Below are 15,580 nucleotides of genomic sequence, written 5' to 3' on the forward strand. Positions count from 1 at the left end.
CAGAATCACAGAATGAACTAGGTTGGAAAAGACCTTTGAGATCATCAACTCCAACCTATAACCTAACACCTCCTCATCAACTAAACCATGGCACTGAGTGCCACGTCCAGTCTTTTTTTAAACATGTCCAGGGACATGTTTTCCCTTCCTGAGCAGACAATTGCAGTGCCCAATCACTCTGTCACAATGAATTTTTTTCTGATGTCCAACCTAAACGTCCCCTGGCACAGTTTAAGACTGTGTCCTCTCATTCTTGCAGTCATTGCCTGGGAGATGAGACCAATCCCCACCTGATTAGGTAGTTGTAGAGAGCGACAAGGCCCCCCTGAGCCTCTTTTTTTCCAGGCTAAAGAAGTTACATCAGTGTAGGTCTGGAGGCAGTGTTGTGCTCAGTACTCTTAGGCATAACATGGCACCACAGTGTGCTGGCACCCTGCAGCACTAATGTCCCTGAGTTAGACACAGCCCATGCTGCAGGAGTGCACAGCAACACCCTGCAGGCATTGCAGCTTTTCTACACAAACAGTGTCTTGAACTTGTGCCCAGAAGGTACCACAGTTCCTGCAGCACACACAGCCATTCCTCTCCAGGAACAAAGCTGCGTTTATCCATACCCAACAGGGTGCACATCTATGTGGAGTGGCAAGAAACATCTGGACTACCACTAAGCCACCACTGTTTGAATGAGTATTGCTTAACCCAGGAGTTGCACCAAAAAAGCTCCCAAAGGGTATAAAGTCTCTAGACAATAATCATAATAATAAAATAAAGATAAAAGGATGTATGCAAGTGTTGCTTAGAAAACTCAACCCACCCCTCCATCTTATGGGAACTAGGGAGGAAGAACCCTAAATAAAACCAAACAAAAGAACAAAACTCTACACAGTTGCATTTACAGGGTGCAAAACCAGCCACTAAACCCCTGCTTCCTAAAAAGTCACAGCCCTTACCAGGTTCACCAGACGCCTCAGCCCATCGTGCCTATCAAAGAGCTCCAGGACAGCACGGAAGGAGAAGCAGATGGAGAAGAACATGGTGGCATGGCAGCAGCCCGAGGCGTGGGAGCACTCCATCAGCCACAAGGTGTAGTTCACTACATCTGAAAGCACATTATGGGGGTGCATGCACACCTAGAAAGCAAAAGAACATTCTTGATGAAGACTTCAAACAGATTGCTTAAAAGATTTGGTCCAAGGAGAATGAAGAGTCTGAGAAGCAGAGGACAAGTATCAGCTATTCTCAGCTTGACTTTGGACATCTGAGATGTGAAATAAGAAGTCCCATTTCCAGACCAGTAAAAAAAGCTGCTGACTAATAAAGACTAACAAAGAGTATGATTTGGCAATGTAGGACTAGAAACTGGTCCATTCCCAGAGTAAAGCACAATTAATACAGCAGCCCTAGTGTAGTATAATTCCAGAGTCCTCCTCCATGCCATTTCCACATATCCAAAGAATGCTTAGCTAGAGGCTGACAAATTTCCACTGAAGAAACACAAATTCTGCTCAGTGAAACCAAGTACCACATGCTATGTTGAGGTACTAGCAAACTCTGGCAGCACTAGGGGAATTGCAAGGATTGTCAAATCCAAGTCTAAAGCCTGACTTTTCTCTGGAAACAGACAACTGAGCTGGTCTTCTCCTGTTCTCAGGCCATGCCTCCAAGATGTGCAGACCATGCACTCAGAACTGCACCTTTGCATTGGCCTATTTACTTCTACTGAGAAGGAACTGGGAACCCTCTGTCAGGGTCAGTGACAAGAGGAACTGAAGTGCTGGCACCAGCTGCTGTGTGCCAAGTTAGCAGAGTTTTCCATCCCTTCTCTGCTGGATACACTCAAAGAATGCAGTGCTACCAGCTTCAGACCTGAGGTGGACTACTTGACAAGTGACTGTACCCTGAAGCTGGCTTCCTCTGAAATCCAAAATGTACCACAGACACCTGCTCTACCTGGTATCTGAACATATTGGGGATAACATCTGGCAGAACATCTGGAGCCATGCATGAGGAAAAACAATCTCAGGTGTAGTAGTCCACTGGAACAGACAGGAAAAGAAAGGCAAATGAGAATGAAGGAGTTTCTTGTTGGGATTTTTTGAGGGAAAGAGGGAAGAATAGAATGAAAAGGGTGATTAAAGTATTAAGACAAGGGTGACAAGATCTTCAGTTAATTCCCTAGGAACTGAAATCCACACCCTTAAAACAAAACACTTATTCATATACACACCTTGAAACAATACACTATTATTCATATACTTCCTGATGCCTCTGCATATATCAATTAATCATCCATAAAAACTTGCTTTTAATCTTAGAAGATGCTTATTCACTGTTTGAACACAGGTAGAAACACTGGGAAATTATGGCAATGACTGCAGTTACAGTACAAGAACAACTCTTACCCTCTCCATAGCATCTTGATTGTATGACAAGTAATACAAGCACATGGACACTCCCGTGGCTGCCATGGAAGGACGAGGAATCTCCAGCAACTTTTGCACTCCTCCATGAGCAACAAACTCTGTAGCAAACTTGTTGTGCAGCAGCAATGATGCCAAATGCTAAGGAATCATAAAAGCAGATTAGACTAGGATTCTTGAAACATCAATTCCATCCCCATCCCATAGAAAAACAGACAGCAGAAAAAGTAACTGCTCTGTGCACCTCACTTCCTCCTCCCATTACATTTAATCCAGACTGCAGCATTTATCCCAATAACAAAACCAGAAGAGGCACTACCATTTTTTTTACACATCTTGCAAAAAAAATACAAGAAAAGCAGAGCAACTCAGAAATTATCCAACAGACCACCTTAAGGTCTTTCTATTGTCTTCAAATTCATTCACTTTCTATTATCACTACTAACTATTTAAATATCATTATATTTTGATTATGACATATTGCTGACAGAAGGAATTTTACAAAAAGAGGTGTAAAGGTAATTAAAGGGAAGCCTGCAGCTGCACTGAAGTGTACTGCACACTGCTTTTCTGTATTACCTACACCTTAAGAGGAAACAGTAACAGCCACTGTACACCCCACTCTACTCCCAACTGAAGCAACCTAAGCTAATGTAGGAACACTGCACCTTCAAAATAAATTCTCAGGCAAATGAGAAAGATACAGAGAGGAAGACTCTGGAGGATCAGAGGCAGAGAAGTTATTGTGAAAGAGGGAAAGAATGTACAGACAAGTTTAACTTGTGCTGCTGCACTGCAGGTTTGGCTTGAATAAGGTTATTTTGTGTGGCTTTTTACCTTGGGGAGGTAACCTTAAAGACTACTCACACAAAACTAGTATTTAAACCACAGAGATCAGAGATGTCATGCTGGGGCTTCTGGGAGTAAGATATTTATGCTCCTTACCCCTCACAAGTGTCCATTGAGATGGCAGGCAGTGGAATAACTCAGGAATGCCATCTAAGGGCAGCAGGAACACAATCATTTGACAGAAAAAGAAATTTTTATCATCTTCAAATAGGTAGATGAAAGGTGAACTTAATGGCCCTTCCTGCACAATTAAGATCTTTTTATTCCCTCCTTCCTTTCCTGTTTTTTTCATTTTAAGTGCTTGACACTTCAAAAACCAAAACTGCAATGCATTCAGCTCGAGTGAAAACCACTTCCAATCCCAGGGAATGCTGCAAGACGTCAGCCTAAAGAAGATGAGCACTTGCCTTTGACACAAAGCAAGCATATATTACATGTTTTCCCAATGTTTATGGTATATTTTATATATTTTGCAAGTAACTTACCTTAAGGGCTTCAAAAGTGAGCAGCACATCGTTGGTTCGCTTCAAATCAATGTAGTACATCATCAGCTCCCTTGATCCCAGTTGCATAAAGATGGGTAGCAGCTGAGAAAACAAAAATGGGACACTAGCTGAATGTTTCATGGGAATTACAAGGTCTCTTTTGGTTTATACTCTCTCAAGCCCCCAGTTTTCCCCTATTAGCAGATACCTGTTATGAGAGGTCAGAGGTAACCAGCTCCATCCATAGGAAGCAATAAAGGTTAACAGACCTCTTGTAATACATCTGCTGACTGCAGCAAGGTGCATGGCAGCTGCCACACGGAAATCTTAAGACTCTCCTCCAAGTGCGGCTATGGAAGTCCACACAGATAGCACCCTGGAGAGAGGCTCCACCTTCCATCTGTGCAAAGACAACTACCCAACAACTGAACAGAAAAAACAGGAGAGCAGGGCAACAGACCAAAACCCTTTGCATCATTCTTTGTAACACCTTTATGCTAGTAATTCCTGTTTTTATAGCCTATTATTCCTGGCATATGAAGCAATCCAGGCTGCATGCAGGGTGTTAGGGGGTAATGGTTTCACTGGCTCTCACAGAAACAAGGCACACATGTGCACACACAACATCTACCACAAAGCAAAATTGTGTTGCTTTGTTCTGTTACTAATTAAGGTAAACCACAAAAAAAAATAAAATAAAGGAGACACTCTTTGGTAATAATGTGACACAGTCACATTATTTTGTCATTTAAGTACTACCAGTTATCAAAAGCATCTGCATAACATGGGCCCTGCCACTTCTCCTCAGAACTACTACAGAGGTAACACAAACCACTTCATTTAGAATTTCAAGTTGATTATTTCCTCAGACTTTTACTTGCAGGACTCTATTATATCCACCACAGGAAACAGGAAATGTCTGCATTTCAAACCAAGCTTCCACGTACCAAATTTAGCAGGAACATGGGACAAAATCCCCAGGGCCATGCTCCAACTTCCAGACCACACATCTGCTAGGCTCAGGTTTGAGTATTACCCACCAAGTAATATTCAAACTAATGACTTCATTAGTTTAGAAGTCATCAACAACTCAGGAAAAGTTACCAGTCTCAATCATGACAAGAAATATCAGAGCGTGATAGAGCAGTTCTGCCAATTTCCCCCCACAGTTCCACTCAGCTTTGTACAGAGAATTAGAGCACCGAGTGCTTCCTCCCACCTTCATATGCTCACCTCCTGGTACTCCCCCAGGGGAGTCAGGTACTGAAGAATCAGCCTCTGCTCTATGGCAGGAGTCAAGGGGTAAAGTGTGTAATTAGTGCCAATCACCCACGGGGACATTTCTGACCAGCTGCTGTTGGACAGTTCCACAAACATCCGCTCTGGTTCCGAGGAGGAGAAGCCCAGCTTCTGCTTGGCCTTGCGGAAGCCGTCTCTTTCGTGCTGTTTCCCTGATTTGCTTCTTCTCAGTCCCCCATCATCCAGCTTTGTAGCAGAGTTTACTCTGCTACTGGTCTTATGACTTGAATCGAGATGAAAGGAGATCTCCATATCAGCAGAAACTTCTTCTTGCTCTCCATCTACTGTCATCTCCCCATAATCCATATCCACAGCCTCTTCATCGAGGGGCAGCAGAGGATCTGAGGGCACTTTCCGAGGACTGGGGCGCTTGTTTTCCTGTTTTGTGGTCATTTCAGTGACCTGCAACTCTCGTAGCCGACGGAGAACCAGAGCCACCTGTTTCAGAAAAGCAGCACTCATGAGAATACACTCCTTGCTTTGATCATGCAACTCACCTCAGCCATATTTTTTGTTCTCATCATATAACCCCTCTACAGCATACAGTGCTGAGTATGCTGTGGTGTACATTTGCCCAGAGAAATAACTTCAAAGTGACTGAGAGAACTCAAATCCATTTTGCTACAGCAACTCTCATTCTAAAATACCAGCACCATGTCTCCCATGTGAGAAGGAAGTGGCTGGAAAGCCATTAGGAGCAGATGAGCTATAGTGGTGCTAACAGAACCACACATCAGTTTGCAGCATCCTTCCACCATCTCTGCTCTGCCTGAAATAAAGGCATCATTCCCTTTGGAAGCAGCAGCTTTGGTAAACTGCAGTTCCACAAAACCAAAGGTCATGCTTTTACTTTTAATGTTTAGAAGAGAAGTCATAGCTGTCCATGTTGACTCACCTTTCATTTTAAAACCTCTGTCTGGTGGGCAAACCACAATGTGCAACAGTTACAGATGTAGAGCTTCTGAAAGTTCTTCTTTAAGGAAACTATGAACATGAGCCTTATTAAAAGGTAAAGTACTTGACTTCTTAGGTTTCCATTGGCATTTGGAATACAACTGCTGTTAACAGAATATCAGGCTGCATGCTCCAACTCAGGCAGGAAAGGATGGAAACCATGACCCTTACAGATAGTACTACAACACTGTAAGACTCATATATTAACCCGTGAATGTGAGCTCCCCATATATGAAAATTATAAAAAGGTAACTGTACTCCACAAAGGGAAAGTGATTGAGAGATCATTACCAACTGGGAGTTCTCATCCCTGTAATTTGCAGCAATGTCCTGGTTTTCCATAGCTCCTCCCAACAGTCCTGTTGCATAGGTCCTTAGTGGCTGATCAGCCTCTCGTGCCCATTTAAAGAGATTCTCAACTATGCCTTCCTAGAAGGGAGAAACAAGAAACCAGTTCTAACAGTTACATTTAATCTTTAACTTCTCAGTTCCAGTGAAAGCATCTGTTGGGAAGAATTCTCTCTTATTGCAGTAATGACCAGGCTGGATTTCCTACCAAGCATGGAATGAATGAAAAATACTGCTGCAACAACAACAAAAAAAAAAAACCTAAATCTTTAAGTTGTGTGAAACTATGCCCAGGCATCAGATACCTGGATCTGCACACCTGCAAAAAGAGGCCAGTCAAGGTCCTTCCTAGGAGGCAGCAAAACACTACAGATATGAATTAGTCCAAACGAACAAGCCCAGAGTTCTGGTCAGTTCCACTAATAAAAATCTCCAGCAATTGAGCAAATTTCAAATAAGCTGTGTTGAACCTATATCAAATAAAATGAAATTTGGCCAAATTTAAAACAGACAATTAGAAAGACAACGGTTTAGAATGAAAGATCAATTTTTTTCCTCTAAATTGCCACTCGATTCAGAAACATCAACAACAATTATCATGACAGAAATCTTGCACATAATTTGAATTACAGGTACAATACAATAGAAGATGAGTGAAAAGTAATAATGAAGAGAGACATTTTAACAGGAACTCTCAGCTCACAGATTTTTATTGCTTGTTACATACTTAAAGACAATTGCATTATTATTTCAATGCTCTTATGTAATAAAAAAAAAAAAAGTTTAACTGAAGAGCTGTGAAATCCCTTGGTCGCTAGAGGGCCTCTCTGTGACAAGAAAAACACCCTCTTCCCAAAGCCTCCTATTTACAGGAGCCCTAAGTGCCAGACAGAGCTCTAGATATTATCAAGTCAAAAGGAAAAAAGTCCCTAAGTGCAAAACTTAATTTCATTTCAGTTTACAGAGAACTTCTGTCTCTGGAAAGAGATAGCTATATTCTCCATAAATGGGGAATTACTGTTTTGGTCTTAAATTGTTTTTTGATCAAGGCTTCCCAGCCTCAGCTTTTAGACAGATCACAAAGAGCTCAAATTAAATTAAATCTTTCACAAAGGGAGCACATTATTTTCTTTTATCATGCTTTAGAATTCATCTGCATATTTCCAACAGTAGAGAAATTAATTTAGAACTTTCATATACAGCATTGCCTCATTTCCAAACTTCAGAAAAACATTAATTCTTACAGATGAGGAAACTGTGGCTTGAGTGAAATTCACTTTCTCCTCACTTTCCACTCTGTGTGCATTCCTTCAGAACAACTTATTTGGCAACATGTGAAGTCTGATTCAGCTGTCCAGATAATGCCCACAAAGCTTGTGGATTTTAGACTGCTTAGTTAAAGTATGACTTGCTTATCACTTAGCTCTAGGAAAGCTATTGCTCTGCCAGAGCTGGGGATTACTGGGCAAGTCCTCCATGTTCTGCACAGCCTGCTCCATTCACAGGCCTATAAAGCAACAATTCCCAAAACATTACATTAAATTCCAGCTCCTCTGTTTCAATCAGTCACATCACACTTTAAAAAGCTATAAAATACCCAAGATTTGATTAATTGAACAAGCCAAGAGCAAAAAGCCCCAGACCATTAGTGAGACTGAACAGATTGGCTCTCAGACACACACAGGATTTCAATATGGCTTTTTACTGGCTTCTCCTTTGGGAAGTCTTGTTGGAGTACAAAATAAAGCAAGCTTAAACCCCAAGCTTTAGTGCAGGTGATACCTTTTCCTGGAAGACAACAGCTGTTTCCAGTCCCGGCATGATGTCCAGCAGAAGTCTGCAGGCAGCAGTGTTTAGTGGAGGTTCTCTGCTTGTCATCACATAAGCATTCACTAGCTGGAGAAGATCAGGAACAGCACAGGTTTGAAATTCAACTCTGACCAAACCCAGAGCAGTGAAAGCCTTACAGCTCCCACGGCAGAAAAATAATAAAGTAAGGAATGCCAATCTAAGCCCTGGATCTCAACATGACAGCCTTTAGCCTGCTCCCTCAGTGCCTTAGAAGTTGAAACTATTTCTCAGAGAAGCAGAGAGCCTCTAATCTGCTGTTCACTGACTAAATATCTATCTTGAACTGATCTGTTAAGACAAGAGCCTTGAAAAACTGTAACAGCAGAAACATTAAAAGATAACAAAAAAAACTAACATAAGAAATTGCACATTTTTAACTGCACATGTATTTCCTTATCACTTGCAGTTGAGAGAGAGAGAGAGACATGCAAGCAATCTGTCAGAATCCTTCCAGCAACGTGTACTGATATAGGTGCTTGCAGGCATGCAAAGGTAACAAAATTCTAGCTGTTAAGTCATGTTAGAGTTTAGCAATGCAAGTGGAAAGGCAGACTCTTGCCTCCTGATTCTCTGCCTGAGTCTTCTAGAGCTGACATGCTCTTCTGTTCCTGCAGACAGCCCAGTAGTTCCAAGCATTCAGAAACAAGGCACTGGAATTAGCGTTATTCATTTCCATTATAGAAAGAAATTATATTTTTGGACTTGTATTAGAGAAGCCCCATTTTCTTTAAAGAGACTGAAAACAACTAATTCAGTTGCTGCTACACACATTCCAACAGCTCATGAACTCCCCTTTACCTGAGTCACTCTAACAGTGGCAAAAGAGTTGCTCTTAAACCCAACTTAAAAACCAGTATTATGGAAAAGAGAATTCTGATACCACTAAAATAAATATTAAACAAGTAGCAAGGTCAACCATCACAGAGGAAATAAAAGAAATAAGGTGGTGTGAAGAATTGACAGAGAAAGTTCTCAGAGCAAACCTACCGCATTCATGAAATCATCATTCTTGAAGAGTATCCTCAGTAAGTGACCAAGCATGCACTCAGGGTCGGCCCGACCTGTGGGACAAACAGGAACACAGGAAAACACTCACCTTCCTACCTCAAGATGCCAACATTAGCACTGAACTGCTGCCTTCAAACTGCCTGTGGATGCTCTGGAGGCAGCACTACAGAGCACAACTTCCCAGTGCAAAAGCGGTGTCAGACCTCGATCAGAGTTGGCACATTCAGGCTAGAAGATGTTTCCTTTTGAATATGAGCTACCAGGCAAGCACTGGGCACAGCTGGTGCTGCCAGGACACCTTACCGGGGTGTCGGTCATCAAACGGGTCAGGGTCCCCCTTGCGGTACTCTTCAGTCTCCTTCTCGATCAGCTCTGACATTCTGCAGCAGGAAGAGCACAAAGTGAGCAGCACTCACACTCCTGGAGCACAGCTCCTCACAGTCACAGATCTATCAGAGCACTGCAAACCAGTCCATCAGCTTTCACCAGTGTTCAGTGCCACCAGAGGATTTCTGACTGGCCACAACAGGGGGGGAGAAAACACTGGCCTCTACTATCTCATCTCATTTTTAGCTCCAAGATGCACTGAACCCATAGTGACACCCCAGAGATGCATAAACTTTGACACTCTGAAGGGCCAACACCTTTTATTTACTCCTTGTGGTGTTCTACACACAGTGTAGAGAACTAGAGTCAATAAAGGGCTTGAGCAGTACCTTCTTACCACCACAGTGTCTTTGTTTTGCAGCAGAGCAAGTCCTGAACAGGTAACTTATTCCTCCCCTTTGCTCAGTCTGTGCAGGGGCAGCTGTTCAAATTGTCTGCACAGTTTTTTGTTATTCGGCACATTAAATTTCAATTGTGTTGTAGAATTAAATATATATATATATATATAAATATTTAATAAATATTAAATACTTATATTAAGTGCTGTGTAACCTCTATTCAGTTATCAACTTTTTACCATGTGTGAACTACCAACACGGATAAGACAAGGAGAAACTCAGCCAGCTCCCTGTTCACAGATCCTCCAAATACATTAAATGCTCCTCTCTATCAGAAAAATAAAATTGAGTTGTTTTGGTGCTATGCCCTCCCCTAAACTTAGAAGCAGTCTCAGCAGGCATAAGAAATCCTATGCTCTAACTCATTTAGAATGAGCAGTAAGAGAATTAATTATTATTTTTATTTACACAAAATCAGGAAGAAAAAAAATTATCTCATGGTCAAGCAATAAATAATTCCATAGTCTTTCATTGTCCTTCTCTATGTAGTGTCACAGCAAAAACATATGCAGTTTGAGGTGAAATAAAGAGCACTCAATTCAATTGAAAAAACATTAGGAAATTAAATCTCATTTCCTTGGTATAAAACATGATTCCTTCCCCTCTACAGAGGTTCAGAGTGGGAGGCAGCATCTATGTGCAGCACAGCATTTTAAAACAAGGTCTTAATACCTCACAGTAGTTATCTAGGCAGAGTTTATCACAGGGGAGGGAAAACTGCTGGAAGGCTGCAGTAATCCCTGGAAAAATATTTGTCTTTCACAGAGGATTTCCCTTACAGAACACTGCTGACTTCTACTCCGTGCCTGTTACTTTCCAGAAAATACCCTGTGTTCCCAGGCATGACTAGAGGCAAAAATGTACTTAGTCCTGCCTCTGTGAGCTACACTCAGTGTGACAGAGGATGACTCCTGCCAGATTCCAGGAACAGCAAATTAGCTCATTGGGAATGAGCAGAAAACTTTCTTGCTTGCCTTTGATCTAACAATTATCTTTCAACAAGCTGTTGATCTTGTGGGGTTCCAATATTTACTTTTATAAGCCTGATTGTGAAAGGATGCAAATTGTGTCCCTTGTTAATAATAGGTGGCACAGCTTGAGCTCTCAAGAAATTCTGGCAGAAGCAAGTCTCTTAAATACTCCACTGCCAGCTCCTCATTTTTTTCCATGAGAACTAATAGCTTGAGGGATGTCTGCTGACAGAAAACTCAGACAAATGGGGAGCTGGGAAGCAGCACTCTTGCCTTGTCAGGTCTTTGGAGGTGATAATTAGCATTTTGGTGAGGTGCCAGAAAGGACAGACAAGCAGCATGGAAAGTGAGCACAACACTCTGGCCAGTGCATCCTGTCTGGGTAGGCAGCCAAACAACAAGCCAGCTCCCAGTGCTTCCAGGGACAACAACACTATCACAGGCTCAAAGAAAGACAAATGTGAATCACTAATTATGGAGGGGTTTGAGACAATTATTCACAACTATTTGACCAAAATTAGAAAGAAAAAAAAAAAAACCAAAAAACAAAAAAACCCACACAAACATTGCCTCTTTGAAATTTATTTTCAATAAACAAAAAAGGAGAAAAATCAAGCTTGCTTACAATACCCTTCTTTTAACTAACACATACAAAGGTGGTTTGTGACTTGACTTAGATAAACCTATCTAGATCCAACAGCTTTGTCAATTCTCAATTGAAGCAACTGAGTGTCAAATAACTACCAAAGCTCATTTCAGCCTTCTAACATAGGCACCTGGTATACAGGGCTGTAACAAAACACAATTCACAAAACCACAGAACTTTTATTCAAGTTTCAAGATTTCCTTCATTCACTTGGCATTATACTGGTTCAGCAGCCACTTCCAAGTCTGCAGACAAGATGTAGGATTTACACTGAGCCTTTTACTTCTAATTTTTTTTCTCTTCACAACTGTGTTTGGAAAGTTAGTCAGATCCTCATTTCCACTTGCCACAAACTGAGCTCACCTTGGGAGCAGGGGTATATAGAAAAGTTTGTCAACTTTGCAAGGCCCCCAGTGATCTAGATGGAACAACAAAGCCATCCTAATCCTGCTTTGTGTCATCACCTGGCATTAATGACCAACTTGAGCCTTTACAGCAGATTGCAACAGCATAAGGTGCTCTAGGATCCCACACCACAATACAGCTGGTTTGTGGAGATGAAGTTACAATGTTAAACTGCTGATGTATTCCCTTGATGAAAGAGGCTCCTGGGACATAATAAATTATCTGAGTCTCACGATTTGCCTGATTGGTTGAACATGACTTGCATCCAGTCTATGAAGTAAGAGTATTACAGGATCATTTCAATTTACAATAGTTTTGAAAACCATGTATATTACATATCTGTTTTTTGCTGATAGGCTTTCCAAGCAATTTCTTCAGTTCATACCTTCTAACACTCAAGTGTTTGTAAATCCAGCTTTTTGGAAGTGACAGCTCAGCTGTGGTCTGTAACTGGTGCCATAACTGCTGCTGTCCTTGTCCTGTTACTGCACTCCCACCTGTGCTGCCTCAGCATCACATTCAACAGACTCCCATCCACACAGGGAAGTTTTCTTTCATTTAACTCACAAGGAGGAAGGAAGTATAGAAATATCACTCACCAACAAGTATGACCACAGCTCCCTCTGCCCTAAGACCAAACCAATATGCAAGGGCATTTCTCTGCCTCAGGACATTGGCACTGCAAGCTCCAATTGGTGAGGATTCCTCAGGAGCATCTCTACCAGCAACTCTAACATGGCTCTCATTGATAACTGAAGCACTGTAAATCTAATTTCTGATTTTAACTTCTGGTGAAATCCCCATTCTACCTTAAATAAATCTGTACTATCTCCACTAAAGCAAAAATACCCAATCCTTCACCATTCATAACCACTCTGCCTGCTGCATAGAAACCTTGAGAACCAACAAAGTTATCAGACCTGTCTGAGCATAAATAATATAGGGAGCTCCAGGAGCTGAGAGGGAGCAAGAAGTGCCAGACCGCTAAAAGCACAAAAAAATACATGTTTAGCTCAAATGTCTTTAAATTTCTTAGAATACAGTAAATTTCTGGTTATGCCTACAAGAAAAAGCCTCGAAATAGCACAGGTTTCCTTCAGACAATACACAGAGATACACCAAAACCTGTCTCATGATTTTCAAGACCCACTAATTTTCAAGTGTTTAGGGCTGGCTTTCTGTTGCTCATCTCCTCCTCCTATGCTGCTATTTTTAAAATGCAGTAAGAACAGCATAGAAGTTGTGCCCGGTGGGTGAGGCACAGCACAGACCTGAGCAAAGAACCTCCACCAGATTCCTGTTACTTCCAGCCAGTGCCAGCTCCAGCTCTGTGCACTGACTTGTCTGACCCAACAAGGCAGAAGAGACACCTGGACTGCTCCTGAACTGCAGAGCAGCTGAGTCCTGCACACATGAGGCAGGCCATGGATCTGCCAGCAGAGCTGTGAGGAACTGGGGGAATTTCTGCAAATCTCCCCTTAAAGTAGGAGTAACGTCAGTCTACCCAAATGAAGCTTGGCTTGGGAAAACACAAATGCAACTGATCATTCAAATCTTTCTTTTGTACTAGATACTGTCTTATAATTAATGGTGTTACCTAAACAGCCCCAAATAATTTACTGGTCCAGGGCATTTTTCTCCCAATACAATGCCAGTCGACCACCACACAGCTTAAAAAACAATCAGGTTTTAAAATTTCACTTTAAACATGCCCTATGAGCTTCGCTAATACCTTCTCAATATAGCTCCTCCTACTCACCCTACTCTCACCCTTTCACTTAATCTGATCAATGTTACTGCAATCTCAAACCCCTCATACCTTGCTTCCCATCTCAATGTTTTACAAGCTTCAAGTGAAGATACCAAAGTTATTTCAAACATTTAATGATGCTCCTGACTTCTACTATTTCAGAGTATTTGTAGAGACAGTGTAAGATGTCATTAAAAGTTTTTATTTAAATACCACACTAACAGTTCATTTTTTAGATCAAGAAAATGAATTGCAGGTTATCAGGTATGTGAACACCTCAAGAAAAAAGAAGGTAAAAGCTGCTGTCATGTAACTTCAGCCATTCAGCTTTAGGGATTTGCTCAATAGATCTTACCTGGTGAGAATAGGGACCATGTCTTGCCCGCTGCCGTGTTCTTTCTCCCATTGCTCAAGCAAAGTAGTGAGCTCAGCCTTGGAGTCCACATGCCCAGATCCTGAAGTCATGGCTTAGCCTAAGGCAGAGGTAACAACCAGGAAAAAAAAAGGCATAAAAATGAGCAAGAAATCCCACTCTTCTACTGTATTCTTTGAAACAATCTAAATCAAATATTACAAGTCATTTGAAAGAGGCAAATAATACTCAGCAAAAAGGAGTGAGAAGACAAAGTGACAGAACAGTGCTTTCAAATGTGAAAGTTTCTTTCCGGTCCTCTGCCTGCAGACTAAAGAACATGTGCACCTCTGAACGCAAGTCCTGACTGGTGCTCCCCAGCCCTGACCAGGCTGTCTGGAATGCACAGCTCACCACAGCTGTGTTCACGGCCTGAGCCTTTTAAAAGCTCTACCTCAACTCCAGGAGCAGACCTGAGTTACTCTTTGTGGTGATTTACTCAAGAACCGACCCAGCCAGGACAGCAAGATTGTGATCAGTGTCCTTATCCCAGTTTAATGCCCTGCAGGCAGTGGTGGAGGTGCCAACAACTGCTGGGGCCCATAGTGCTGAGGAGCAGAGGCAGCCCCCGAGTGCTGTGGGCAACGGGAGCAGCCCCAGGACAGCCGTGGTGGCAAAGAGCCGGGCACCGCTCCCCCAGGGCCTGCCCCGCTCTCCCAGGGCCTGCCCCGCTCCCCCAGGGCTCCCAAGAACAGCCAGTGGCTCCAGGAGGAAGGCAGGATGATCACAGGAGGGAGCACTGGAGCAATTACTGCAGCTTTATCAGCCTTTACTTGCATGACAGCAGCTGACAGAAGATTTATCTTCCCATCCTCAAAAGTGAGAAACTCCTACAGCACTGAGTGACTTGTTGAAGTATCATTTAATGAAGGGAACTATCACTGTAGGTTCTGTTTAAGCCTTTAAATTTCCAGGTGTCAGCTTTTGTCGATCTGATAAAAACCTACTAGAAATATTAACAGCTTAAACTAGAACAAAATCTGTCTCAAGATACTGCCATGCCCCTAGTTTCCAACCTGACAGACTGTGATTACTGGGAAGAGTTGTAACTTCTAGAGGAAGGAATACCCAAACCCAATTTATAAACTGACTTGGTATTGGAGGTAGGGGAGAGCACACCAAGCAAAACAGATTTCTTCACATCCAAAAACACACAAAGATTTCCAGCATTTCATTAGCCACAACATAGTCAATATCCGTCTGTCATGAGAATTAATACCCATTTGTCATAACTGACCCAGAGAAAGAAGCTTTCAAACCAGTGTTAAATACACAAGTGTTTAAGACAGTGACATACACATCAGCTCCTAAAATACATGTTCAGGAGTCAGTCAAATGGCAGACTCTAAAGGCAGCCATAGCAGAGATTATACATGCATTTATAGCCCAAGTTGTCT

General features: G+C 42.1%; 1 protein-coding gene across 5 annotated transcripts in view; it reads right to left on the reverse strand.

Moving 5' to 3' along the window:
• Positions 1-15,580, reverse strand: part of DCAF1 (DDB1 and CUL4 associated factor 1) — a 48,036-nt gene that overhangs the window by 28,205 nt on the left and 4,251 nt on the right. For all 5 annotated transcript variants that reach the window (XR_011681199.1, XR_011681200.1, XR_011681201.1 and 2 more), the window contains exons 3-11: positions 14,127-14,244; positions 9,518-9,594; positions 9,194-9,267; positions 8,138-8,251; positions 6,299-6,436; positions 4,988-5,491; positions 3,755-3,856; positions 2,403-2,561; positions 951-1,130 (exon numbers count right to left, since the gene is read on the reverse strand). Coding sequence is in view for 2 of the 5 variants with exons in the window: in XM_071439948.1 (XP_071296049.1) it covers positions 951-1,130; positions 2,403-2,561; positions 3,755-3,856; positions 4,988-5,491; positions 6,299-6,436; positions 8,138-8,251; positions 9,194-9,267; positions 9,518-9,594; positions 14,127-14,236 (1,458 nt within the window). In the remaining 3 variants the exon portion in view is untranslated. The remainder of the gene's footprint in view (positions 1-950; positions 1,131-2,402; positions 2,562-3,754; positions 3,857-4,987; positions 5,492-6,298; positions 6,437-8,137; positions 8,252-9,193; positions 9,268-9,517; positions 9,595-14,126; positions 14,245-15,580) is intronic.

This window comes from Agelaius tricolor, unplaced genomic scaffold, assembly GCF_023055355.1.
Source record: "Agelaius tricolor isolate 1412-34295 unplaced genomic scaffold, bAgeTri1.0.p SCAF_14, whole genome shotgun sequence".
Lineage (NCBI taxonomy): Eukaryota > Metazoa > Chordata > Aves > Passeriformes > Icteridae > Agelaius > Agelaius tricolor.